Genomic DNA, 26956 nt, shown 5'->3' on the forward strand with positions numbered 1-26956 from the left:
GTTACAAGTAGATATGTTAAAACTAAACAAGGCTTTTGCATGATTTTACGTGCTTTATAAACTTTCATATGAATGTAAGAACAATATCCGATAACAATTTCCTTCAGTTTCCATTGGCTGAAGAAATTTTATTGATAGCGTCTCTTTATGACGTCAATACACAGACTATTAAATCGTTAATAGCTATTTGAAGATTTAATCTTGTTTACGTACTAGAATGCTCGCAAATGATTTACGTCTTAGTGAATTCACTAATTCTATTTCGATACCTAAATGTAACAACATTTCCTTCCAGATACCTCTAGAGACCTTTTGGTGAGCGAATTTTCATGAGTCTACTAAATTTATTCTGATTTCCTTTGCCTTCTCGTTTCCTTTGTTCGAACTACGTTCCAGACGTTCCAATTATCGACAAGTATTACCTCGCTTCTCGTAATCTTTCCATTCGTATGCTAAATTTGAAATCGAAACTCCTAGGTGCATCCGATCTTAACCAATTTACGTCACATTAGTGTCAGTCCTCAGTTGTGCTGGGGCCCTTTAGACTAATCTGGGGAGCTCCTTGAAACCTTCATTATTCACTAGACTAAATGAGCTCTCGAGGGAATTCCATAGCCCAGACTAGATAGGGCTTGGTTATAATACTCTGGACGTTTCACTGTCCTTTGCTTCCTAAACCCATGACTGAAGCGAGGCAAATCCCGAAGGACAAGGCCCAAATAAAGAGAAATGGGTAGAGGGGATAAGAAACGGAATTAGAAGTCTTCAGAAGAAATGTGGTATAAGTTACACTGCGGGGGAAAAACAGGAAGATATGAAAGAAAGCTATACTGATTTTCGGAAATATTCCTTCATTATATAAGGGTATATATTTTAGAAAATTCCAGAATATAGGAAGGGATATAGTATATAGGTTTGTCTGGAAGATCTAGAAATGATTAATAATTTTTCCAAGTACAGGATATTTTTTTCTCATGCCTTACTTTTGATGGTCCTAGATTGTGGTTCCAGAAGGATTTGAAAATGTTCGGCGTTACGTGGCCAGTGAACGTATCTGTTTCGTGAAGTCCAGGTATTTGTTCTCTGCTTTTGTTAGTTTTTATTTATGCACGCAGCATTTAATGTTTTAGTTTAGTTGTTTCTGTAAATTCCACGCTATATATCTATGGTGTATGGAGAGTTGTATGAGTTCAAAAATTTAATAATAAAAACTTCGAAGGGAAGCTCTTCAAGTCGTTTGCTGCTTTCATTTCACTCATTTCATGTCCTATAAAACAGTAAGCATTGCCACCTGAGAGAAATAGTTTTAACATCCTAGTACACAAACAATCCAATAAAATAACTGTACAGCTACATCTAGAATAATTAAGCCTATTCTGCAGTGGCTAAGTACACAAGTTTCCACAGGGTATTAAATTTCACGTTACAGTGATACCTCAAAATACAGTGATACCTCAAAATACTTCAGATTCTTGGACTTATACCAAGGGAACTTTTCCAATAAGAAATCAAGAGAAAATAATTAAACCGTTTTTCTAAAAAAGGTCATATTATTATTATAACAATGTTTAATACTAAACTGCAAATGCAGTGGGTTAAATACACACTGTACATAACTGAAATACTGCAAATAATATTGTCTATAATTATTTTTATCTTATACAGATGAAAAATAATTTCTCAACATGCTCAAGTCTTTTATCGTTTTTCGTAATCAATTTCACTCCTTTAGCATCGTTAGCCTATTTTCCGCATATGGTATGCAACGTACAAATCGTGGATAGGTACACAGCGAAACAAAATTGGGATAATTCTATATCTCCTGGTCTACTGAGCCAATTCATGAAACTCAAATTGTGTTTTTCATGTCTCGAAAGCGCGACATATGGTGTGTATTATATTTTTATATAGCACAAATCAAACATAGGTATTTTGACACAAAATCGTACTTTTTCTGAAATGATATGCCAGTTTTTTTTTTTTTTTTTTTTTTAACTCTACGACTCAAATTATTTCTACAAAATACATTTCTATGATTCTAGCTGAAATTTTCAGTAACTGATGATTCAACTTCTGGTCTGAATTTGAAAACACTTGCATAAAAAAGGAAACACTCATGGAAAAAAAATCAAGAACTATTTAAGCAATGAAAATTCATATAAGAATGATAGAATCTTTCTTAGAGAGAATGCTCTATTAATTAACTGAGTAGGAAGATCTTTAACTGCCATCCAAATAGAAGTTTTAATAGGTATTTAGTACATATTTTAATAGGTTTTAATAGGTATTTAGTACATAAAATCAGTAAAGCAGCAACCTTGTACTTGGCGTAGATTTAGCTAAGATCTCAACTCATTTCGAAGGCTAACAGGTACAAATCCCTCTTCATCAGTATCCCTATTTATTAATTTTATGTTTCGCTTTGGTTTGCTTCCTTCTGTTTTAAAGTATTTGGTAGTTTTCTTTCAACAAAAGTAAATCTAAGATATGGTGAAGATTTTAGCATATACTTTATAATATATATATCAAATTTTTAGAATTTTATGTTCCTCATTCTGAAAAGTTACCAACTGAGCTTTACGAATTACGAAACTCTTCCGCTTGAGTTAAAATCATCAGTTTAGTATGCTAAATGTTTGATAACAGTAAATTTCTCTCAATTTGGTGATTTCAGTCTCCAGTTTTAAAACTTCAGTACCTACACCATCTCTTTTCACTAATTTTGAGAGTATAACTGACATTTATCCCAGATCATCGTTCTTGGGCATAGGTAATTCTTTCATTAATGTAAAAGAATTTGACTACGATTTAAAAAACTTAAATATATGATTATCGATAAATAAATAGATATAATGTGCAATACGATAATAAGGTGATTATAATTGCCCTTCTTAACTGAGTTTTTGAAAATGTTCATCAGTGTGTACTTCATTTCAAAGACAAACTGATTAGTATTTTACATGCTCTCTGAGTATGTAACGTTCAAAACGTAAAGTGCTCATTTTTCAAAAATAACATTTTAAACTTCTTTTTCTTCATATTTTACTGATTTTTGTAATTTTAATATGCAAGATATAACTTTGAAATATTCATGTACTAGTGGAAGTACCCGATGCCAGTTAAGTTAAATTAAGAGTAATGTATCTAGTAACAGAGAGAAAGATACCGCTGCAATCCTTCTGTAATAAAAATGCAAAAAATACGATTTCATAGTCCTACATTTTTCAGTGTGATGTGATAAGGAACCCAGATAAAAAATTTCGATATAAAAAATAAACTAATTCTCTCTCGTTATATCAACAATAATGGCACGCGGTTTTTAATGATTTTCGTCTTTCTAATCAAATGGTCTTAAAGCTCAAGTTCAATCCGATATTTCACCTATGTTCAATATTAGTCGATTAAATGTGGCAAAACATTGAATTGATCATAATTGATCAGAAATCAATAACGCGAACAAACACACAAACAGGCATTCTTCATATATATATATAGATTTTGTAAAACTTAGAAACGATTTGAAAATGAGCAGTGGCAACATTTCTCGAAATAAAACAGATTTTATCTCCAGCGTGTGAGACTGTTGCCACTAGAAACAATGACGGCAAATTTTTTTTAAGTGTACGTCGACCTTTTCCAGGACCTAGGAAAGAGCTATAGAAAGTTTAGTGACGATAGCTATAATAATGACTAAGTTACAAACTAAAGTATCGTTATTAGGAAACAAACACATAAACGTTTTCCAGGACCTAGGAAAGAGCTATAGAAAGTTTAGTGGCTATAGCTATAGTAGTGACTAAGTTACAAACTAAAGTATCATTTTTAAAAAACAAACAAACACGCAAACGTTCTACTTTATATATAGTATATAAATAGTTTAAAAATTTAGTATAGTTTTTCTTATTTTTCGATCATTTCGCAGTCGATAATATAATTTTGTGTTTTACTTCAAGATAAATTACCTTCTATATATCTAACATCAGAGATTAAGTAGTTGATTAACTAAGGCAAAAAATGTCCTTTATTAAACATGTATTCATTTCAAATTTTTCCTTATTCATTACAGAGTTTTAAAGTAAGAATATGACAGTACCTTTTCATCATATTAGAAAGCATTGAAAAAAAAATTAAAATACATTTCATATAAGAAATTACGAAACAGATAGATCACCTTTCTATTAAAATTTTAGTCTAGACGACAAGTTATTATCTTGACTAAAATAGTAAACACGAAATTTTTAAGCGAAATTATCGTTTTCAAAGCACATTTTAATTAGGCATCCAGTTAGGTAGCATGGATGAATAATTTTCTTTTTCATCTAATAAACCTAATTAGTATTTATTTCTTTTGACTAAAATCTGTCTCTTTAGGTATTTGAATTAATTTAAGAACGGGAATAAGAAATAATAATACAAAGTTATATTCTAAAATACTTAAATCGCAATTTTATGCCTAGACAACACATAATTTTGAAGTTACATTTTAAAGGTAAAAGAAGGACTTAAAATATTATTTCGGAGAAAAAAATTAACGGGAATTGTGAAAAATAACTACTCTGAGAGAATAGGATTTACCACGCTTTCAATTCTTTCGTCAAAAATCGGATTACATTTTTTTTCAATTATGAATATGATTAATATTTTCCATCATAATTGTCTACTTCTAAGTTTACCTTCTTCTCATCGCAATTACAATGTAAAATACCTTGCAAAAATATGAATTTAAAAGATTGTCTTGCACACACATTTTAAATATAGTTTCGATACATGTAATATAACATGAATTAAATTCAAAATAAGGCCACGCTACTTTTTAATAACTCAAAATATAAGTTTTTTCGGATTCGTATGTCTAACTATGATAAACAGCAAAGCAGAGGAAGAGTATATACATAACTGGTAATCATCCAGGAAAGATTCTCTCCATGAAATAAAACTGAAGACAAAAGTGTTAAAAACAAAACAATCTTAAATGAAATTGTAGAGACATTAGGAATTTTTCAACACAAGGAAATCAAAGAAATTCACAATGCTGTAACCGGGACATGAACCTAGACTTCTCGAGTACACAACGAGTGTGCTACCGTTACACCACAATTAAATTATAATTAATTAAATCTTAAATTAATTCAATACCACAAAGGCATGCAAGAGAGGAAGGAGAAAATACCTTGTATATTCCCCTCTTTTAATATGCGACTTGGCATCAGGGGATCCAGTCGACAAATCATGGTGATTGAGATTCAATACCCACCACCTTAAAGTTCGGGTGGCATTGTAGGATCATTAGAATAGTTTTTTTATGCTGGAGACATGAAAAATGTGCAGTGCCATCGCTGGGACTCGAACCTGGACCTCTCAAATACGCGTCGAGTGTGCTACCGTTACAGCACGAAGGTATTCAGAAAAGAGGGTGAAAATATCTTATAAAATTAGAAATTTTTATTATAAGTCTGAAAAGGGACTTTCAGAACTATTATCTAATGCGTATTCATACATTCATATGAATATGCATTTATGCATATTCCAATACCTACTTCTCCTAATTCACATATTTTTATATATTCTAATACGTATATTCGCATCTAATGAATACGAAATGAAGCATGCAAAATATTGATATTTGGAGGACTGGAAACATAGTTATTTAAGAATTGTTTTAGAAGCTTGAATTGTCTTATCGTTTAAGCTTTTCACTTGTATTTCAATACTTATGAAACTTCTTTGAACTATTAGAAAACTTTTCTCAGTAACATAGCAGAGAATATCCTTTACTTTTTTCTGAGCACACACACACATATATAGATGTATATATAAATATATACTCTGGAGTATATGTTCCGTACAGACGTCAGTAGTTAGGATTTGAGTATCCCTGCACCCCGGAAGTGCCGTCGACCTTCAAAAGTACTTGGATGTAGTAGTAGGCGGTAATGTAGGCGAGACTGTTTGTCATATACCATGTTTTTCTAAAATGGGATTGCTTTAGTTAGAGACTGACCTCTCGGTTGTTGACTTTTGGAACATGTTTGTTGTCGTTCGGTAGGTTTCTTTTGTTTGATAGCCACCAGCTGTGAGTGCTTTTTTGTAGTATTTTTAACGTTTTTTTGGATGGTGTAAGTGAAGGACAGCAGCGACGTTGTGAATGCTTGTCCCCCTCGTACACTATTCATAAAACGCCTTCGATTTTCTTAAAAGTAGTATCTTCTTCTTTTCTTTTTGGTAGTTTTTTTAACCTTCTTTGGACGACCAGCAGTAACCCATAAAACGTCAGGTCATTCATTGGGTTCGTTGTCTTGAGTTCGCTTGTGCATTTTCGTTTTTCTTTTTCTTTTTTTTTTTTTTTTTTTTTTTTTTTTTTCTTTTTGGAAATATTTAGTATAAAAAGGGAGTTGAAAGTGAGAATTAAGAGTAGTAGATGCAAGATGAGTGCAACAAAATGGAGTATTTTTATTATAAATTTCGTTTTATTTTTGGCAATAACAATAGTCGTCGTAGGAATATTTTTCGGAGAATTAATGAGGAATTGTGAATGGGGTGAAGGGAAAGTGGATTTAAGAAATTCTACTTGTAAGGAATCGGTTTATATTGGTCGAAAATTGTTTTTGCATGTATGTGTAAAAGAGAATAAAACAGTTTATGATATACGTTATTTTTGGAAAGATATCGATATGTTGAAAGCCGATATGATTGGCGTACAAATGATGAGGGGGGAATTTATGAAACTATGCAGTTTTTGCAGACAAAATGTATAGACATTTGAGTCCTCGGATATCGGAAACGGTTGGATGAATGTAAATATATTTTTGTTAAAGAAAAAAAAAAAGGAATTTATCAGCGATGTTAAAATTCAAACATCCAAGTTCCTGTTTGGTTATTGGCCCGAGTCAATCAGGTAAAACTTCGTTGGTACGCGAAATGATACGAAATCGAATATATGAAGCCCCTATCAGAAAAGTAAAATGGTGTTATTCGTATTCCGCACCTTGGTTTTGGGAAGAACCAGACATTGAATTCATTCAAGGTCTTCCGGATAGATACGAAAAAGGGGATTTGATAGTGGTCGATGACCTGATGCATCGACTAAATGAGAAAATTGCCGATCTTTTTACTGCCGCCTCACACCATTGTGAAGTCAGCGTTATAGTGATATTACAAAACTTATTCCCTCGTTTAAAAGTTATGCGCGACATTAGTCTTAATGCGCATTATATCATTTTGTTTAAAAATGCAAGAGATGTCTCCCAAGTTAGTTGCTTAGGACGACAGTTATATCCTCAGAACTGGCATTTTTTGACGGATGCTTATATAAAAGCAACAACGAAACCCTTTGGTTATTTAGTTATTGACTTACACCCTCAAACATCGGAGGAGTATCGGATGCGCGAAAATCTGTTTCCAGATAAAGACGGAATACTGTGGTTATTTCGTCCGAAATGACGAAGAAGAATTTGAAAAAGCAGTATCATTTCTTGCGAATATTAGCTCATTCCCACCCATCGCAGAAACGTGCTTTGTTACAGACTGCAAATAAGGATCAAATTTTATCTCTCTGCGAAGTTTGTTTAAATATTTTGAATGGAAATATCCCCGTTAATGTACGTAAGCTTAAAAAATATAAGAATCTCTTAAGGTTGCTATCTAAAAAACACGAAAGCATACAAAAGAAAAAAAAAATTTAGTCAACCAATCGGGAGGCTTTTTACCATTGATTGCTCCGGCAATAATATCTGCCTTGGGTGGTATTTTAGGACCAGTTATTAGCAAACGACTGTAAAAAAAATTCTTAATCCCAATTTTGGGCTACAATGGCCAAAAGAGTGGCTCTCATACCCGAAGAATTGGTATCGTCTTATTATCTTCAGAATCCAGAATTGAGATTGGAAGATGACATAGACACGTTATTAGAAAGAGCAAAATTACCCGACGACATGAAAGCAAAGTTGTTGGGGCAACTAATCACGCGGTATCACAGAACAGTGCACGCACCACCAGAACCTATACGTGTGAGCCTTGCGAATGAAGCGAAAGAAACTAAAGAAGAGAAGGGATTCCAGCAAGTGGAAGATCCTGTTATAAGGGATATTATTCTATCAACACCCCAGAAATTTTCTAGATTGGTGCCTCTGGTCGCCGAAAAATTAAAATCGAGGCTTTATTCATGGAACGATCGCGGAGAAATTATTCTTGACGGTAAAACGATTCAGGGATCCAGTATGGTGGATTTCTTTAATTACCTAATGAGAAATATAAAAAATGCTCAAGAGCCAAGGCATTTCGATGTATTTCTAAAGGCTATCGAAGAAATTAATATACCGCGCTCATGGATAGGGAATCAGAATGTGTTGTCTCGCATGAGAGATACCTCATCGCACTACCCCCTCACGGAAAATAAATCCTCGAGCGGCGAGGAAAATGTCTTTCGATGGCCCCCATCAAATGTGAAAGACTTCGATCATCAAACAAAAAGAAAACAGCAGAGATATAAAGTACAGCAGGAAAGATGAGAGAGATCCCAAAGTCAAGCACCTTATAAAGAGGAATGGGAGGAGCTTTAAACGATGCCGACGCAATTTTAGAAAATATCTATTACGATGTAGAAAACCCCGCTTCGTATGGCGGAGTGGTAAGATTGGCTCGTGCCGCACAACTTCCGTTGAAAACGACGCGTCGATGGTTAATGAAACAGGATGCTTATACGTTACATAAACCAGTTCGCTTTAATTTCAAACGACGGAAGGTGTTGTCTTTCGGCATTGGAGAATTAATGCAATGCGATTTGATTGATTTGTCTAAGCTCTCTAAATATAACGATGGTGTAAAATATTTATTAACAGCAACTGATGTGTTTTCTAAACGCGGGTATGCCATTCCTTTAAAATCGAAGAGTGCAGATTCTGTACTCGAAGGATTTAAGAAGCTATTTAAGGAGACAAATTTTGTGGTGAATTTACAAACAGATGAGGGAAAAGAATTTTTTAATAAAAAAGTTCGTGACTATTTTAGAAGACATGGAATACATCATTATGCCTCTAACAGCGAATACAAGGCGAGTGTTGTAGAGCGATTTAATCGAACGCTAAAATCTAAACTCTATCGAATATTTACTTACACCAATTCCTACAGGTATGTGCATGTCTTGAAATCAGTTTTGAAAAGCTATAATTTGAGTATTCATCGTAGTACTGGTTATGCACCTGCCGACGTGAAGCCGGAACTAGAAAGTAAAATTTTTGAAAAACTGTATGGCTATAGCATAAAACCGAGATACAAATTTGAGGTAAACGACCAGGTGAGGATTTCTAAAACAAGGCGAGCATTTCGCAAAGGTTATTTGCCCAGTTGGACGGATGAGGTTTTTGTCATATATAAGAGATATCCTTCGAGTCCTCCGACATATCTGCTTAAAGATTTAAAAGGAACAGTTCTGAAAGGAAGGTTTTACGAACAAGAGATACAAAAAGTATTAAAGAGTTCTCACGATTTCTGGAGAGTGGAAAAAATTCTGCAAACGAGAGGTGTCGGTGCTAAGAAAGAATATTTCGTCAAGTGGAAAGGCTTTGATCGACGGTTTAATTCGTGGGTGAAAGCGTCATGGATGAAATGACAGACGAATTCTACGTTACTCTACCCAGCAATGCGAGCATGCAGTATTTCCCTCAAAACAATCAGTCATCTTATCGAACAAAACTCGCCTCTCCTCTGTTATTGAACGATTCTTGGGAAGTAGGTCTAACTGAAATTTTTATTCCACGAAATTGGTACAATGTGGGAGAGTATAATAATGACTATGTAATAACTAGGAATGTGGAGAAAAGTATTCCTATTAAATTTTCACGCCATACTTTATCATTTAATTATGGCGTTTTAGTTTCGGTAAACGCAGATGTTTCTCTAGAGGAATTTTTATCAAAACTGAATGATAAAATTAGTACCATTCTCGGTAGAGAGGACGCTGTAAAATTCGTTCTAGAACATGAAGGGAGGAGTATTCGCTGGGTTCTTGCAAATGGTTTCGAAGTACACATTTCTAAAAGAAAAGCTCCTAAAATGTTACAGATGTTTTACTTACCAGATGAAGATACTATTATTAAAAAATCTCAAGTGATGAGATTCAGATCAATAGCTGAAAACAAAGATCAGTTATTTTCAATCATAAATAGGAGCCCTTCTAGCACGAAACTGCATTTGATTCCGTTAACCTTAATAAAAGCAGATGTATCTAGGGGTCTCTTTGGCGACATAGCAAAAAATATCCAAGATCTTAAATTGGAAAATTTTGTCACTTTCACCTACGATCAGACGAAGTCCCAACTAGAAATAAAGGTGTCAGAAAACACGGAGCTGCATATTACTCAAGAAAGAGCATCCTCCCTTTTAAGGATACTCGGCGTCCGCAAAAACCTTATAATTTCGCAAACGCGAAAGTTTCCTGTGCTTTTGCCCCTAACTGTGGAGGAGGGGGAAGCTGTGGAACTTATAATTAAAGGATATCCCGAAGTAACTATGACTGAAAAAGAAACTTTACATTTGCATGTCAGCGCAGGCGTATATAAATCACCGGAAACTTTATTTCGCGAATTTCAACACGTACATTTAAGACAATTAGCGAATTCAAAAGTGTTTTTAGAAGTTCCTCCAGAATCGGAGCTGGCATTTGGGAAAGGGCTGGCAGACATGCTGGGATTCGTCAACACCCATTTCAAGAGCGGAAAATATATAAGAGACTATCCTTTAGAACTGGACGGGGGCATTACAGAAATTTTTGTGTACAGCGATTTAATCGAATCACATCACGTTGGAGATGTGCATGTTCCGCTGCTAAGGGTTATTCCCTGCATGAATGAAAAAAATGATCAAATTGTGAAGCATTATGAAAAAACTATATATTTTCCTTTGCGAAAGCACTATGTGGAAACGATAGAAATAGAACTGAGAACGAGTAGCGGGAAAAAAATTACCTTTACGGGAGGAAAAACATTTGTAGTCCTGTCAACGTAAGAAAACTATATAAATTGAAGATTTTTCAAGCTTTCCTCTCACTTTCTTAAAACATCCTTAGAGAAATGCACTTAAATCAGAAAGAGTGCGAATCCTATTATTGTGCTCAAGTTGGTGGTGGCGGTGGTGTTTACTTTCAAGGTATACCTCACCAACGAGGTTATGGGTTTTTTGGAGATTTGCGCCGATACATTACGCCGTTGGCACTTAGAGCCGGTCGTTATTTGGGCAAACAGTTGATGCAAACAGGAAAGAACGTCTTGTCAGATGTTGCAGCGGGATCGTCATTTAAGGACTCTGCTCGGAGCAGGTTACGTGAGACCTCTAATAAAATAAAAAGTGATATTTTTGAAAAATTACAGAGGGGAGGAGGTATAAAAAGAAAGCGCAAGAGGAAAAATCGTCAATCAAAGAGCAAGCGTTGTAAGACAAAAGCAGATATTTTTACATAAAGATTAATAGTAATGGAAACTCAGGGGGTTATATGCCTTAAGAGCGAATTGGATCTCTTTAATGGTGTCGCCGTACAACTGGGCATCGATTCCTCTTCCTTCGTGGAAATCCACCCCGTATCTTCATTGTCTGATAAGACGCCCATAGAATTTTACATTAGCGGTAATGGTGAACACTATTTGGATTTGGCGCATACGATACTACACACACGACTTAAAATAACGAAAAAAACGATACCAATCTCACCGACGCCGACGGGGAGGCACCTGTTAATTATATTTTAAACACATTGTTTTCCGACTGTTCAATATTTTTAAATGATAAACAGGTTTCGTCACAAGTGAATTATTCTTATAGAGCCCTTTTGGAAAGTTTGTTGTTCTATTCCAAATCAGGTCAAGATAATCTACTGAGTGCTGGCTTATTTGCAAAAGATACTGCATCTAAGCATGATGTTGTGGGAGACGAAAACGAAGGTTATACAACGCGTGCAAATCGTTGCAAGCTTAGCCAAAGCCTCGACCTCGTGGGACCATTGCACTTCGATTTGGCCACTCAACCGAAATTGTTAGTCAACGGGGTTAATGTACGCATTAAACTGGAAAGGCATAAAGATGTTTTCACTTTGATGTCGGCAAACGACAATTATAAAATTAGAATTCAGCTAGCAAAACTATAAGTGAGAAAAGTCAGCGTGGCTCCCTCCATCCTAATAGCACACGAAAAGGCTTTAGAAAAAGGAGTTATTAAGATGCCCATTCGTAGGATTGACATAAAAATTGCAAATATACGGAAATGAAATTATCGAACTAGCTAAGGAGGCGGGTGCAGGCGAGGAGGTAATTCGAAGTATAGGCGATATGATGTTTTCCAATAAAATAGCGAACCTGCGCATTGCATTCTTTCTCGCTTTTGCCGAAAAAAAATATTGAAATTTTCCCATCAAAGAAACATCAAGTGTACGAAGAAGTGTTTAAAAGCATATACAGAAATATTCATTTCGAACAAAGGCGGTAATGGATACTTTAACTCTGTGTCAATATGCCTGTGGTGACAGTCGAATCAAAAAAAACATTTGGAGGTGTATATCCTTCCGATTTCATACCCTTACGAAAGAGACATTACTCCTCATTTATAGTGAATTCGGATCCGCATACTTTACCTGGGAGCCACTGGATTTCGATATATTTTAAGAAAAACAGCACGGCATATTACTTCGACAGTTATGGTCTTGCTCCATCTAACAAAAATATTTTAAACTTTTTAATGACCAACGCTAACAAAACATTTTATAATAAAATATGCTTTCAAGATGATACCAGTACATCCTGCGGAAAATTTGCTCTTTATTTTTTATTTTGTATGGTAAGAGGGTACTCTTTGAAGGACCTCTGCACGAAAGATAAGAAAAAAAATGAAATTTTTATTAGGGAATTTTCTAAAAAAAATTCAAACGTCGCCGCTGTTGTCATGCTTTTCATGCCAAGAAACAAAATTGTGTGTCTTTGATAAATATGCGTGTTATTCCTGCAAAATATCACTAACGCTTCAGAAGTCGACGATGGAACGTTACGGCTATTTGCACACTGGAAACTCCGAAAACAGTCCTGTTGAAGAAGTACACGTTGAAAAAATTAATCATTTTTTCTTTAAAAACCTAAGCGACTGCATTCGTAATGCTCTTTACGATGAAAACACTAGCGGGAAAGGAAATCGTCATTACCTGAAAATTTTGAAGAATGCCGAAGTGGTCAAGCATATTCATAAAGCTGACCATCAACCACAACAACAATATGGATATTGCTACTTATACATTCAAAATGAACAAATAGCTCTTTTTTCGGCATGTAGTAAATTATATAATAGCATGTTGGATTGTGTTTCTTCGAAAAAAACTGAATATGAAAGTGAATGTATAAGAGATGAAAGCTATGTAATTAAAATTGCTTACTTTGTTATTCTGAATGATGATGCTATTGTGCGAGAATTACATCGCACTTGTGTGTAACACAAACAATTTGATCAATAAAAAGGATTTTTTTTCTTTCAAATGCAATTTTTTTTTGTCTCTGAAAACAAATATCAGATATATAGATAAAGAATACATTTTTACACTTATTTATGAGCTGCCTTTTTCTATTCCACTGTTTTGTTTTCCGGTAAAAGCATCTGCCTTGAAGAAATTAATAAAATGTAAATTCCTCCAAGAAGATACTAAAACCGGACCTCTTGGATAAAGTCCATTTTTTTATTTTTTTTCTAAAGGATTACAGAAGCTTAATACAAAATAATCATTCTTGTACGCATGATACAATGAAAAAATCAAATGAAACAAAAAACATATTACTGTTGTAAAATATATAAAGGTATCAAAAATTAAAATGAACATTTAAAAAAAATCAAAACGATTTTTCGATGTAAATCCAATATGGGAACTAACCCATTATTTTCATTATACCATGTGAGATGTTATATTGATAATACAATAAGTAATCAAATGAAACAAAAAGTACATTTCACATTATTACAAACATAAATGGAATCATTAAATATCAACAAAAATTTCTTTCCCTCCCCCCCTCTTTTTCGTCGAAACATACATGGAGGGGGTGTTTATAAAATAAAAATGATAAATCAGAATATTGCCTTAATGTGTCAGTATTTTTATTCATATTCGACAGTTAAAAGAAAAGTTTTCTACATAACCTCCATAACAATTATTATAACAGTCATCATGGTTAATTCGCGAGACATTCGTGTATCAAGTTTACAAAAGAAATGCAACATAAATTCCTGTCGCAAATGAAATACAGAGAACTTTGCTTACATATCTCACACCAATTATCTTCATTTCGCATATAAGTATCAGAAATTAAAATGAACATTTAAAGAAATCAAAACGATTTTTCGTTGTAAATTTATATAGAAACTAACCCATTATCTTCATTACACCATGTGAGATGTTATATTGATAATACAATAAGTAATCAAATAAAACAAAAAGTACATTTCACATTGTTACAAACATAAATGGAATCATTACATATCAACAAAAATTTCAGGGTGTTTATAAAATAAAAATGATTAATCAGAATATTGCCATAATGTATCAGTATTTTTGTTCATATTCGACAGTTAAAAGAAAAGTTTTCTACATAACCTCCATAGCAATTATTATAACAGTGATCATGGTTAATTCGGGGATATTCGTGTATCAAGTTTCCAAAAGAAATGCAACATGAATTCTCGTCGCAAATGAAATACAGAGGACTTTGCTTACATATCTCACACCAGTTATCTTCATTTCGCATATAAGAAAGGGTATCCCTTTCATTATAACATAAGAAATGATTGAATTTTCTGAAAATTTTACATTTCGTTCTGGTAGTGTCTGTTTGACATCGTAACCACAATTCTAAACATTTGTTGCAGCTTTTCAAATAAATATTAGACTCATTATTTTGAACAATTACATGTTTTACAAATGTGATATGTGCAATCTTTAGGTGTAAAAGAAATATAACATCATCATCAAAGAAAAACCAGGCAATAAATTGTTTAGAAAACCACTTATTAAATCGAATTCTTTCATAGAGAGTTAAACTCTCATCCCAAAATACATCTCTGTTCTCTAAGGAGAAACTACTTTCAAAATCAATCCAGAATCGACCTTTCTCTATTATATCTCTTAAAATCATACGAGGAATATTCAGTTCTACATTATACAGTTCAGCTATACATAATATCGAAGATAAAATAGTTTGAATACACATATCTTGCAAAGAAATTGGTTGAAATAAAGCCATATCTTCTGGGTATTCTATGGGAGGGAAACACATTTTTGTTTTTTGTCGATCATTAGCATAAAAAAATATAAGTTGCAAAAATACAATGTCACACTCTACAATAAAATGTTACAAAAAAGTTCCATCATTTTTTTTTAATTCATGTCTTCTTCACGCGTGTTATAGTGACCATAAGACAATGATTGAATTCCATCATCTAACAAATATTTTTTGTCATAATATCCCGAAAGGCTAGCTTTATTTTGAAAAATCGTTTGCAGTTCGTGCTTTTTTGAAATGATTGAATATTGAGAATTCCTAATCAGGGAAGCATTTTCGAAAACGTTTTTATACGTTTCAAATCCAATGTTTTTGAGCGCGCTCCTTTTGATTCCTTTCGCGGTCTTTTTAACAGTATCACCGAAACGAAATGCGTACATTTTGCATTTCAAACCCACAAATTCCGATATGGGGGTGAGTGTCTCACTTTTTAGAAATCCCAGTTTTCCACGGTTCTCTTCATTAAACATTATATGATTGTGTTCGAAATTACTGCAATCCAAAATATTTAAAAAATTCGTTTTTAAATCACTATATACTCGTACATCTTCAGTTGTTATATAGAGATACAAAGAATCTGTATCTGTGTATAACAACTCGCATTTTTCTTTGTAAAAGTGTTTAAAATGGGAATAGAATAATTTATACATGTGCAACTTCGCTAATTCTAAAACGCTGAAACCTATATAAATCGGTTTATCTAGACACAAATTTGGATTTTTCATTTTGAAAACTGAAAAATTTTCATTAATTATTTCAAAATATTCCAGCATAGGACTGTTTAATTTTTTTTGGCATTGTTCCTCACTAAAAACGCCCTGTACGCGAATACGTTTCCTAACATTTTGACAGGTTTTTCCATAGAAAGCGTTATTCATCTTTTTAAAGAAAGATTTTTCAAATTCGCTAGACGCATTTTGTCTTTTCATATTATTGAAAGCAATGTATTCTTTAAGCCACGCTCGTTGTTTGAAAGCTAAAATTCTATGAATTTTCTTAATTATTAAACCCTGTTCTACGTAAAACTTTAGATTTAAATAATGAGCGATGTAATTTTTTTTTCAAAAAAATTGGGTAATAATTTTTTGCATGGAAGTGTCGTCTCTAACTGAAATTTTTTGCTCAGGGTTTTGTCATAAGGCGATAGCATGTCAAAAGTGAGTTCAAAATGTTCCGGTGCTAGCGGTAAATCATTGTGTTGGTCATGCAGATGGGAGGGATATAACAGATCGGATTCGATAATATACCCCACATCACCGTCTTCAACACAAGACAAAATATCAAACGCCTCCACCTCATTTTCCTTTAACCAGTAAAAACCTCCCAATGGCAGATGCTGGCTCATTACACACCCGTATAGATTATTTGCGTCTAAGGCTAAGATATAGGTGTGTGGTAAATCGGGTTTATAACTCTCGGGAATATAAGGATTATTTGCAAGAGCATAACGTCTACCCAGAAAACAAATACCTCCTCGCATTTGGTTTTCAAACCAAATGTATTGATTCACATCTCCTAGAAGCTCTAATTCAATTTTAGACGCTTTCAGTCCGGCATTCCACGTTAATTCGGCAGCCGTTATAAAATGTACAGGATCCAACTGGTAATATTTTAGAGCGGTGCGTCTGAAGGATAAAAATACTTCGGCTAGCAAAATAACATCTGTATTTCGATATAACTCTAAGTAATCGGCAAAAGTGTTACATCCAAACGAATGAAACACGTGTGTGGCATGTACATAATCTTCGTCGGAAACTGCTTCTCCTTGTAATACATTATTAAACGCGCTCTGCGGTGGAAGCGAAATTTCATCCAACGCCGATGTTGACGCAAAATATGAGTAAGGAAATACGCCTTTCCACAATAACAATTCTCGTTGGGGATTTTTCTCAAAAAATGCATTAAACAATTTAAATTCATGTTGTGACGTTTTCAAATTCGACACCAAAGTGTCCAAAGACGCATCTAAAAATTGAAACGAATCAATAAATTTCATTTCATCTAGTGTAAACATGGTGAATTTTTCCAAATTCACCGGAATAATGTTAACTTTATTTGCATACATTTTCGGCATGTGTTTTAGTAACAGGTGACTATCATAATTCCTGAAATTATGAATTACCACCGGAATGTAGTTTGACACTTTAAAATTCAAATTACAGGAGCGATGTGCAAGACCTCTCACATGCCCATCACTCCAGTGGCAGTGATCTCTGACTCGAACATCGCCTTCTAAGAAAGGATTCAAACATATATGACATATATTTGAATCGTAACTTTTTTCCGACGTCTCCTGCATCGGTAAACACTCTTTCATCTTTTGCAAAATTTTAGATTTGATTTCGCTCAACGTTGTGAAAAAATGTTCCATTACATTCTCTCCGCAAAAATATTCATGAAAAATAATCTTGTCTTCCACGTCAGTAACTATTAGGGTATAACTAATAGGAATATGCTGTTCAATTGGGGTAGTATGACTCTGTTGCGGAGAAGGAAACGCAGTTTGAATCTTGCGCGTGAGGCATTCAAAATCGGTAAAGACACAAAAAGGATGATAATGCATTTTCATTAAATTTGTAAATTTAAGAAGTGTGTTTTTAGGAATGCTAACTTTCTGCGGTTTGTTTTCATTGCAAAGAGTTTTGTGATACTCTAACGTTTCCCTTCTCTGAAACCCACTTAAACAAGTTTTACAAAAAAAATTTACTCGTTTTTCGTTTGCGTGTAATAGACGATTAAAATTTCGAATACAAAAGAAATGTTTTTGAAAATATAGCAAATCTACTGTTTTTGTCGCATTTCGCTTTTCACTTAATTGCAAAAGTAATATTTCATTTTCCTCATATCCATACACGTTTATGGATACATCGTTCAGGTTTTCAAACATTTTTACATCGCCTAACGCTAAGGGAAATTTGAGGGATCCTAATTTAAAACGTGATATATCCTTTTTATACAAGTAAGCCTTCTGAGGATTTCTAGTGGATTTCGGAAAAACACTTGCGGCAACAGAATATAAAAAACAATTGTCGTCACCACATTTGATATTTAACAACGCTTTTCTATTTTTTAATCCCGTCGGTAAAGTGATGTTTTTACAACCACCGCGAATTTCCCGATAGTTTCCAACGTGTAAGTCAAGGTACTCTAACTTTTTTATATTCCACCCGCTTCCATTACGCACAAAATTATCTATCAAATTTAAAATCTTTTTAAAGCATCTGTCAATGCTTTCGTAGATTTGGTTAGAGGATAAAATCCTTTCGCAATGAGAACAAAAATAAAAACACTGATTAATTTCTTTTTCATCTTTCCCCAGTTTCTCAAAACATATTTTCAAACATATTAAAATCCTGAGTCTTAAACTCGATCTAGTATTTAAAATGTTGTATATGGCAGGGCGTGCCGTTCTGAATATCTCATACGGATCTTTCTGAGAAGCATCGAATGTTGTTCTTAAAGTGCGCAAATAGCCTCGGTGGGCTTGCGCTAACTGAATAAAATTCATCATTTGAAAAAAAAATAATAAATAAATAATGGAACTTTTTTGTTTACAATATTATATAAAATTCATATTAATTTACTAACTTCCACTACCGCTTTCCAGCAAAATTAGCATTTTGATATCTTTTTTTTTAAATTTTACATACAGTGACTCTTAATCACCCCCAAAGCTTCGATTATACGATCAATACAATTCATATTTATATTAAATCTTTTGGGGGTGGCGGCGGTTTCGGGATACACCCTTACAAATGAAACATAATTGACATTTTTGAAGTCACTAGTTTCTATTGAAACATTTTTTCCAATGTATATTTTAATTTTTTTGAGTTTTTTGCGGGAGGTTTCGCCTTCCTCGGGAGCAAGGTTTAAAATAAGATCTTCCGACGGCTGCACATCCCCCAACGTGTCAACACATCTACGTTTGCGTTCTAAAATAAACTAATTTTAATTATAATTTTATGCTTAACATTTATCGCAGAAAGTATTTAACAATAAAAGAACAATAACACAAAAAAAAAAAAAAAAAAAAAAAAAACCTTACGTTTCACTCACCATTACGAGCTTCCATTGTAATCCTTATGGAGGATGATAGCACCAACCTCACCGCTTCGAAATGTAATGATCAAGTGAAAGTTTCACAAGTCTCGCCTTGTGCGCTTACAGGATGTTTACGCTTTCAAAACACGTATTTCATCAAATACTACTTTCACCTCCCCCTCAAAATCTTAACCTTGATCTAACCTCTCTCAAGGAAAAGCGACCATCTCGTTCCTAATTTAGCAATGCAGAATATTATCCCAGCCCACTCAACTGAAGCCAATCCTTTCAAATGCGCATATTACATTCGACTCGTGAATTTTAATTAAATCATTTCCCTTTTTTTTTTTTTTTTTACAAGCCTCTCATCCTTCATTTAACGCGCTATTTTAGAAAAACATGGTATATGACAAACAGTCTCGCCTACATTACCGCCTACTACTACATCCAAGTACTTTTGAAGGTCGACTGCACTTCCGGGGTGCAGGGATACTCAAATCCTAACTACTGACGTCCGATATTGACAGAAATTCTACATCTTCTTGTGCGTCCTTTTATCGCTGGAATGGGTAACGACGCGATATTTATGGACTATAAAGCCCACCCGCATTGAGCTAGAAAAGGTACGCACTTTATCTGGAAAATGAAGCACTTCCTCATCATCCGCAGTGGACTGTTAGATCACCAGACCTAACTCCCATTGAGCATGATTGGGACATAATTGGGACGACAGAGAGCAGGTCGCACAGTACCGCCAGACACTCTTTACGATCTCCGACATGCATTACTGCAAGAATGGGAGTGACTGTTACAACAAGCGATGAACGACTTGCGATGAGCGAGCGAAAACTGGCTTGTATATACGTTACACATGGGGAAAACCCTACGAAAAGGCCCATGCAGCCAGCCCGTTCGTGGGATTTGAACCTCCGACTGAACTACCAGTGTTCAGCGAATTTACCGCTCGGCCGCTGGTGGGCATTTATGAAAATAAAAGCGAATTGTGGTAAATCGAATCTAAATGACCGAAAAAATACTAGTGCATATAGAGAGATTTACGAAGTGTGGAAAAAATTCAGAACTCGGAGCAGAGGACTCTTGATATCTCAGCTGGGAAGAATGCTTTATCGATCGTGAGAATATATTTGAATTTTGTTTCTCGTAGAAATATTATTTCCAGGAGTGTTCTGCGCTTGATCTATGCATTTGTAAAAAATATCGGTGATTCCTTACTTGAGCTAGTGTAACACAAGTCTGAGCATTATAGTAATTCCCAGTTCAAAATAAGAAAAACATTTTTATAAGTACTTTCGCAAAATTTCCAATTAGTGTCAATCAAAACTTCTTACTTTTCAGTATAAATTTCTGATGTTAATAGAAGATAACGTTACGAAGCCTCGCTTTTGTCGAACGACGATTTTCTTATTCAATAATAAGTCCTTTATAAACTTTCTTAAATCCTAACGACATTTTAGCATTTTTTCTTTTATTTATAAGCAAATCTGCTATTTGATTTTTTCACTTTCTGTTTTATAAGAAAGTAATATTTTCTTGCATCTTTGAAGTAAAAAACGCCGATTAAAAAAACTGAACTTTTTTTTCTTTTTTTTTTTTTTTTTTACTGTTACGAAATATTTACCTCCATATACTTATGATATAAATTTCAAAAGTACTGAAATTAAATATTACGACATATTGGTTGGTAAAACTTTCTACTCACAGATTTTCTGGCAAGTGGTTTTATAAATACCATATATTATTTGATGTCAGTAAACGTCCTAATTATAAATATTATTTACTACCATAGAAAACATATACATGCACATATATATTGTGGCGTTATTCTGTTCCTTCACGTTTGTACGGGGTTCGCAAATTTGTTGTGAATAACGACGAAACTTGATGAAGTATCGAAACACACTTTATTTATCAATATTTATCAGATAGCTCCAAAATCACTTTTACAGTCGTCGAACTGTTATAAACACGCTGACACGTTCAGCGACACAGCCTTCACACTGTCAGGCAATAACGGTGGAGACAGCTTCACTGCAAAGAACCCGAGTACAGCTCCCAACTCTGCTTGGTTGTCCTCGGAACTCCACGTACTCTCGAGACTCTCCACACGATGCACTCGACGATACACAAGAGTATATCTCTCGACTCAGCGCAGCTAAGACAAAACCCGACGATGCACTGATTCGCGATGCACTAAAAGACTTGATGCACTCGACGACCGACTCGGCGCTAGACTTCGAGACACTCGCTCAACGACTGACTATCAGCTCGCTAGATGAGGCACACACTAACTGACTGCGGACCAACAGGGTTTATATAGCTTTCAGCTTGTGTTCCAGAACATTCTGTGCTAAACCAGTAAGAATTTGTTCCAGAAGGTTCTCCATCCGTCCATGGTATATCGCCAATTATTTTATCGCCGAATTGGCGATTTCTCGCCAAATGTAGCAACCATGCCTTCCCTTGCCATTTTATGGCAACCTAAAACTGCTTTGCGGAGAAGCCATCTTACCGCGCCTGTACATTTCGTAACAATATTATAAAGTATTTTCTCCTCCCTTCCTGCATGCCTTCGTGGTGTAACGGTAGCATACTCGGAGCATATTCGAGATGTCCAGAGTTCAAGTCCCGGCGAGGATATTGCTCATTTTCATGTCTCCTGCTCGGAAATAACTTATTGTCTCTACAATATGATGTGAAATTTAACGCTGTAAACGGCAATTACATTTTTCGTACTGAAATAAAAAAAATATTTTTCTAGGAGATATATTCAAACGAAAATGTCCACAATAACTATATTGGTGGTGATTAGCAACAAGCTTACGAACTCAAAATATAGCTCTTAATAAAGATTTTAAACTAATTAAAGCTATTGCAATTTGTTGTTTGTCTGGATGCTTACTATAAAATAACACTGAGCCATAAATGATAGTTTCCAGGATGGCAAAAAATGTCAGTACAAAAATGGACTGTAAAAAAAATCATTAAAATATCTTTCAAATTCTGCATCATTTCTAGTGCTTTATGCAATTTTTTCCCGAAAGCATAATTGACAAGCAGGGAACCTGAAACTTTACTGGGTCTTTTAATGAGGTTCTTATTCAACTTTTGTATAGTATTAAAAGAGTATCCTTGAAAGATATTGTGATCGATTTTACTTATGGACTCAATTTTCTGTTAGACAGTTCGCAATTTATTCCGTAGTCTTTTCTGGTTGCATTCAATTTTGTTTTATTTAAATATATGGTTAGAAATCTCTGAAGCTCACAAAAATGCTAATATCATCTCCATTCTTCAGATGTTAAGCAATCTTTTGACTTTTTGCTCTAAATGTATTACTTAAAATGCCACGAAACTAGAATGTTTCCTTTCTTTTTCCATTGCATTGATTTTAATTTTTGCATATAAATAAAAAAAAATATTTTTCTAGGAGATATATTCAAACGAAAATGTCCACAATAACTATATTGGTGGTGATTAGCAACAAATGCTAATATCATCTCCATTCTTCAGATGTTAAGCAATCTTTTGACTTTTTGCTCTAAATGTATTACTTAAAATGCCACGAAACTAGAATGTTTCCTTTCTTTTTCCATTGCATTGATTTTAATTTTTGCATATAAATAAAAAAAAAATATTTTTCTAGGAGATATATTCAAACGAAAATGTCCACAATAACTATATTGGTGGTGATTAGCAACAAATGCTAATATCATCTCCATTCTTCAGATGTTAAGCAATCTTTTGACTTTTTGCTCTAAATGTATTACTTAAAATGCCACGAAACTAGAATGTTTCCTTTCTTTTTCCATTGCATTGATTTTAATTTTTGAATAATTTCTTTTGTAACGACGTATTAAAAGAGTATCCTTGAAAGATATTGTGATCGATTTTACTTATGGACTCAATTTTCTGTTAGACAGTTCGCAATTTATTCCGTAGTCTTTTCTGGTTGCATTCAATTTTGTTTTATTTAAATATATGGTTAGAAATCTCTGAAGCTCACAAAAATGCTAATATCATCTCCATTCTTCAGATGTTAAGCAATCTTTTGACTTTTTGCTCTAAATGTATTACTTAAAATGCCACGAAACTAGAATGTTTCCTTTCTTTTTCCATTGCATTGATTTTAATTTTTGAATAATTTCTTTTGTAACGGGTTAGCAGTATTCTTTATTCACTTTAAGTAAAGATTTTAATTTATTAAAAAATTTGCTTCTTTTACCTTCTACAGTATCATTAGTCAATATAGCGAGAAATGTATCTTAAGAAATATACACGGCCTAATCTGAGATTTGTAAATGTAGCCGCAAATTACGATATTTGTAAACAATGTGACGAGTTTTGACAAATATCCAATTCGCAGCTGCTTTAATTAGAAACAATTTAAATAAAAATGTAAAATGAATGTGCTATGATTTACTCTTTGCAACACAAAACTGCACAAACTGTTAAAAATTAAGTGAAACTACAGAAAACACATTTACTTAACTAAGTGGGTTGCTACATTAATTTCAAAAAACCAGAAAATTTCAGCTTTCTGCACAGTAATGTATAGTTAAGGGAATTAGAGATTTTTTTTTTTTCCCAGTAAGAGTGTCTTGTAAATAGGTATGTAATTTGGAAATGTGGACAAATGCAATATGTAAAACTTAAAGTACTGAAAAAGGAGAGAGAAATCTCCATTCTATAGCATTTGCACTTAAATATAGAACTCGTTTAGTAAACAAATTAGCAGACTATTTGTATGTACCCTTAATAAAATACCTTAATAAAATGTTTTAGTACAGAACAAATGTTGTTATTTTTCTCAATACAGTTAAGAGATTAAATTGAAGAAATTAAATATAATGCAGTAATTTTTCATTGTTTCATGGCAACTAGAAAATTCGAAACATCTAAGTGCATAATGCACTTAGATATTGAGGGGTTTTATAATAAATATATTTATATAGGCGTGTTCATTAGCATGCATTTAAAAAGCTCTAAACGCTCTGCATATTTTGAGGAATCTCTGATATTATACTGTTGTTAATCCAAATGGATCTCTTATTACACTCGCGTGCATTTCTTTTGAAAGTTTTGCTAGTTAAATGCACCTCGTATTATGTTAGTTATTATAATGCTCATCTGCTATTAGCAGATCGGAATTTTAACACCTGCATTTGTTTTTCTTTCAAAGCAACTGAAAGCAGGCTCTGTTAGGTTAAGCCCTAGCCGTCACTTTCTGAATAAAATATTGCATAAAATATTTTAGCCCTTTGAAGGATAAAACGCCCGAGACAGCCTTTCATTCAAACAACCACAACCGCCCGAAATGGCCGAGACTGCGACGTCGTTTCCTTGAAGTGAAGTTTGTCTAAAACCATTGTATTAGTTTATTGCAGGCAGCTTCTCCTAAAATGCTAACGGAAGCTTCTTTGTTAGGAAGTAGAAAGGATTTCATCTTCACACCTATTTCTACGTTAATGGACTAGGAAGGGAGAAAACGCATGGAAAGTTTAATGGACTGGGAAGGACTTTTGAGTATTTTAAGCATACAAATTAACGAAGACTTCAGGTTCCTAAGAGTTAATTTATGTATATGTGAAATGCTAAGAACTGTCGTACACTCACTTTCCAAAAATCACAGCGTAATTTGCTACTTCTAATCAAATTTAAATATTCAGCCTGACACTTATAAAAGTATAATTATCTTTCTCAAGGTTTAAATTTTGATAGATTAAATTTTGGACACTCTGGCCGTTAGAAACAGGCTTTAGTCTTTTAAGTATTCAATTTCTTCTCTAAGTAAGAAGTTTACTGCATACTCTCAACATGTATTCAAGCTCTTGGAATGAATAAGAGAAATTTAACTGACTTGAAACATCTGCCTGACTTGAAACATTTTTAATTAAAGCGAACTAATCACATCAGATTTCTTTTCACTTGAGCAAGAAAAGAAATATATTTGTAACCGGAAAATTATAATTTATTTTTAACTTAAAAATTAAATTATTTGATAACAATTAATATGTTAAAATCGAATCAATTTATTCAACTGACATTTTGAAAACTATCGTATTTTTCTCACGTTGACGACTACGTTGGAAAGTAGATATATATAAAAGAAAACATAACTGTTCTATTCAATTAAATTCTTTTTATTTTTCAGTGTTTTGATAATTACAGGAAACAATGAATTTTGAGTCAGTACAAATATGCAAGTACCTTTAGAATACCGATTATATTATTCGTCTCTGTCAGGACCATATGACGCAAGGAAATCATCAGCTACCTATAAATGATTTAGGATTAAATTTTAAACACTCAGAAAATATTACCGCTTAGGAAAAATATTGATCCCAAGATATTTTCCTCAATAAATTAATTTCCAAGATCTAGTATTTTTAAAGCTGGAAAAATATTAATCCCGTTGGAATTTTAATATATGAGAGCATGCAGGATTAATTTTCTAGAAACTTTACCTCGCACTTGCACTTTATTTCAAAGTTAAATTTTGTGAATAGCTTCGTTTAATATGCGTTAAGCTATTCTGTGGGTAAAGGATTATAAGGAATTTCTTTATTGCATCAATTAAGAGTATAAAGAAAGTTTCAAAAGTATTTCAAATAAGTTATTCATGTTCATCGAAAAGATTGACATTCATTTTAATCTTAGTGCAGGAATTTTAAAATAGATAATATTTTACAGAATTAACAAAGGAAATGTGATTGAAATTCCAGCAAGTAGAGGATTAAACCAATCTTAAAAATTAGTAATTAGGAGCACTTGCAAATTATCACAACAATCCTAATTTTAAAAGCAATGAATCATCGGTTTCAGCTCAAGATAAACGAGAAAAATAATTCTCCAGATTAAAAATAAAATGCATAAATTGAATATGTAATCTGATTTAATTCTATATTTAAATGCCAATCGTTTATGTAATAATCTTCGTAATGAAAGCTAATTTATGTAATATTGTAAATATTACACTGAAAGTGCTTCATATATTTTCCGAAATCGATAAAAACTCCTGTTAATTGAAATCACTTACGTTACAACATGGATATTTTAGTTAGTGCGTGGAGAGAGGGTAAATTTTTATTTCATTTAGTAACACATTTGTGTCTTTTAGAAGCTCAGAATAACGGAAATTTGATAGAAGGTGGTGGTATGAAAGTATTTTTTTAGTTCCTTGCGTGAAGTAAAGGAAGTACAGTTACCGCGCAAACTTTCGGGTATCATATTTCAACGAAAATATCCATTGTGACCGCTTTAACCATCTGAATAAGTTGTTGGCATCCATACGCAGGGACAAAACGGGTTTTTTTTCCCAAAACGGGTTATAAAATGGATTTAAAATGGATTCAGCAGAGATTTTTTGTGACGTCTATACGTACATATGTATGTATCTTGAATAACTCAAAATGAGTAGACGTAGACCGTTGGAATTTTGTATATGAGACTGCAATAAGCATGTAGGTGTGTACCTCCCTTTTTCATTGCAATAGACCGCACTAATTATATACATGTATATACATTCCTACAGTCTTACCCGGTTTGGTGAGCTCAGTATTTTTATTCTTATATGTTGGAAAGTTGTGCAATTT

General features: G+C 33.5%; 2 protein-coding genes across 4 annotated transcripts in view; one reads left to right on the top strand and one right to left on the bottom strand.

The window, feature by feature from the left end:
• LOC118192022 (cell adhesion molecule Dscam1-like) overlaps nucleotides 1-26956 on the top strand; it is a 1213535-nt gene that overhangs the window by 16485 nt on the left and 1170094 nt on the right. The window lies entirely within an intron of this gene.
• LOC146995308 (uncharacterized) lies at nucleotides 13674-19802 on the bottom strand. The gene is made up of 2 exons (XM_085823264.1): nucleotides 19359-19802; nucleotides 13674-19234 (listed from the first exon to the last, which is right to left on the bottom strand). Exon 2 carries the CDS (start codon nucleotides 18808-18810, stop codon nucleotides 16333-16335), a length of 2478 nt encoding a protein of 825 aa, XP_085679390.1. The 5' UTR covers nucleotides 18811-19234; nucleotides 19359-19802; the 3' UTR covers nucleotides 13674-16332.

Source organism: Stegodyphus dumicola, chromosome 9 (assembly GCF_044657685.1).
Source record: "Stegodyphus dumicola isolate Sdum_Otavi_A_Nest chromosome 9, ASM4465768v1".
NCBI classification, from domain to species: Eukaryota; Metazoa; Arthropoda; class Arachnida; order Araneae; family Eresidae; genus Stegodyphus; species Stegodyphus dumicola.

Excerpts from the sequence above, each read along its gene's own strand:
- LOC146995308 (XM_085823264.1), bottom strand. The coding sequence starts at position 18,810 with ATGATGAATTTTATTCAGTTAGCGCAAGCCCACCGAGGCTATTTGCGC.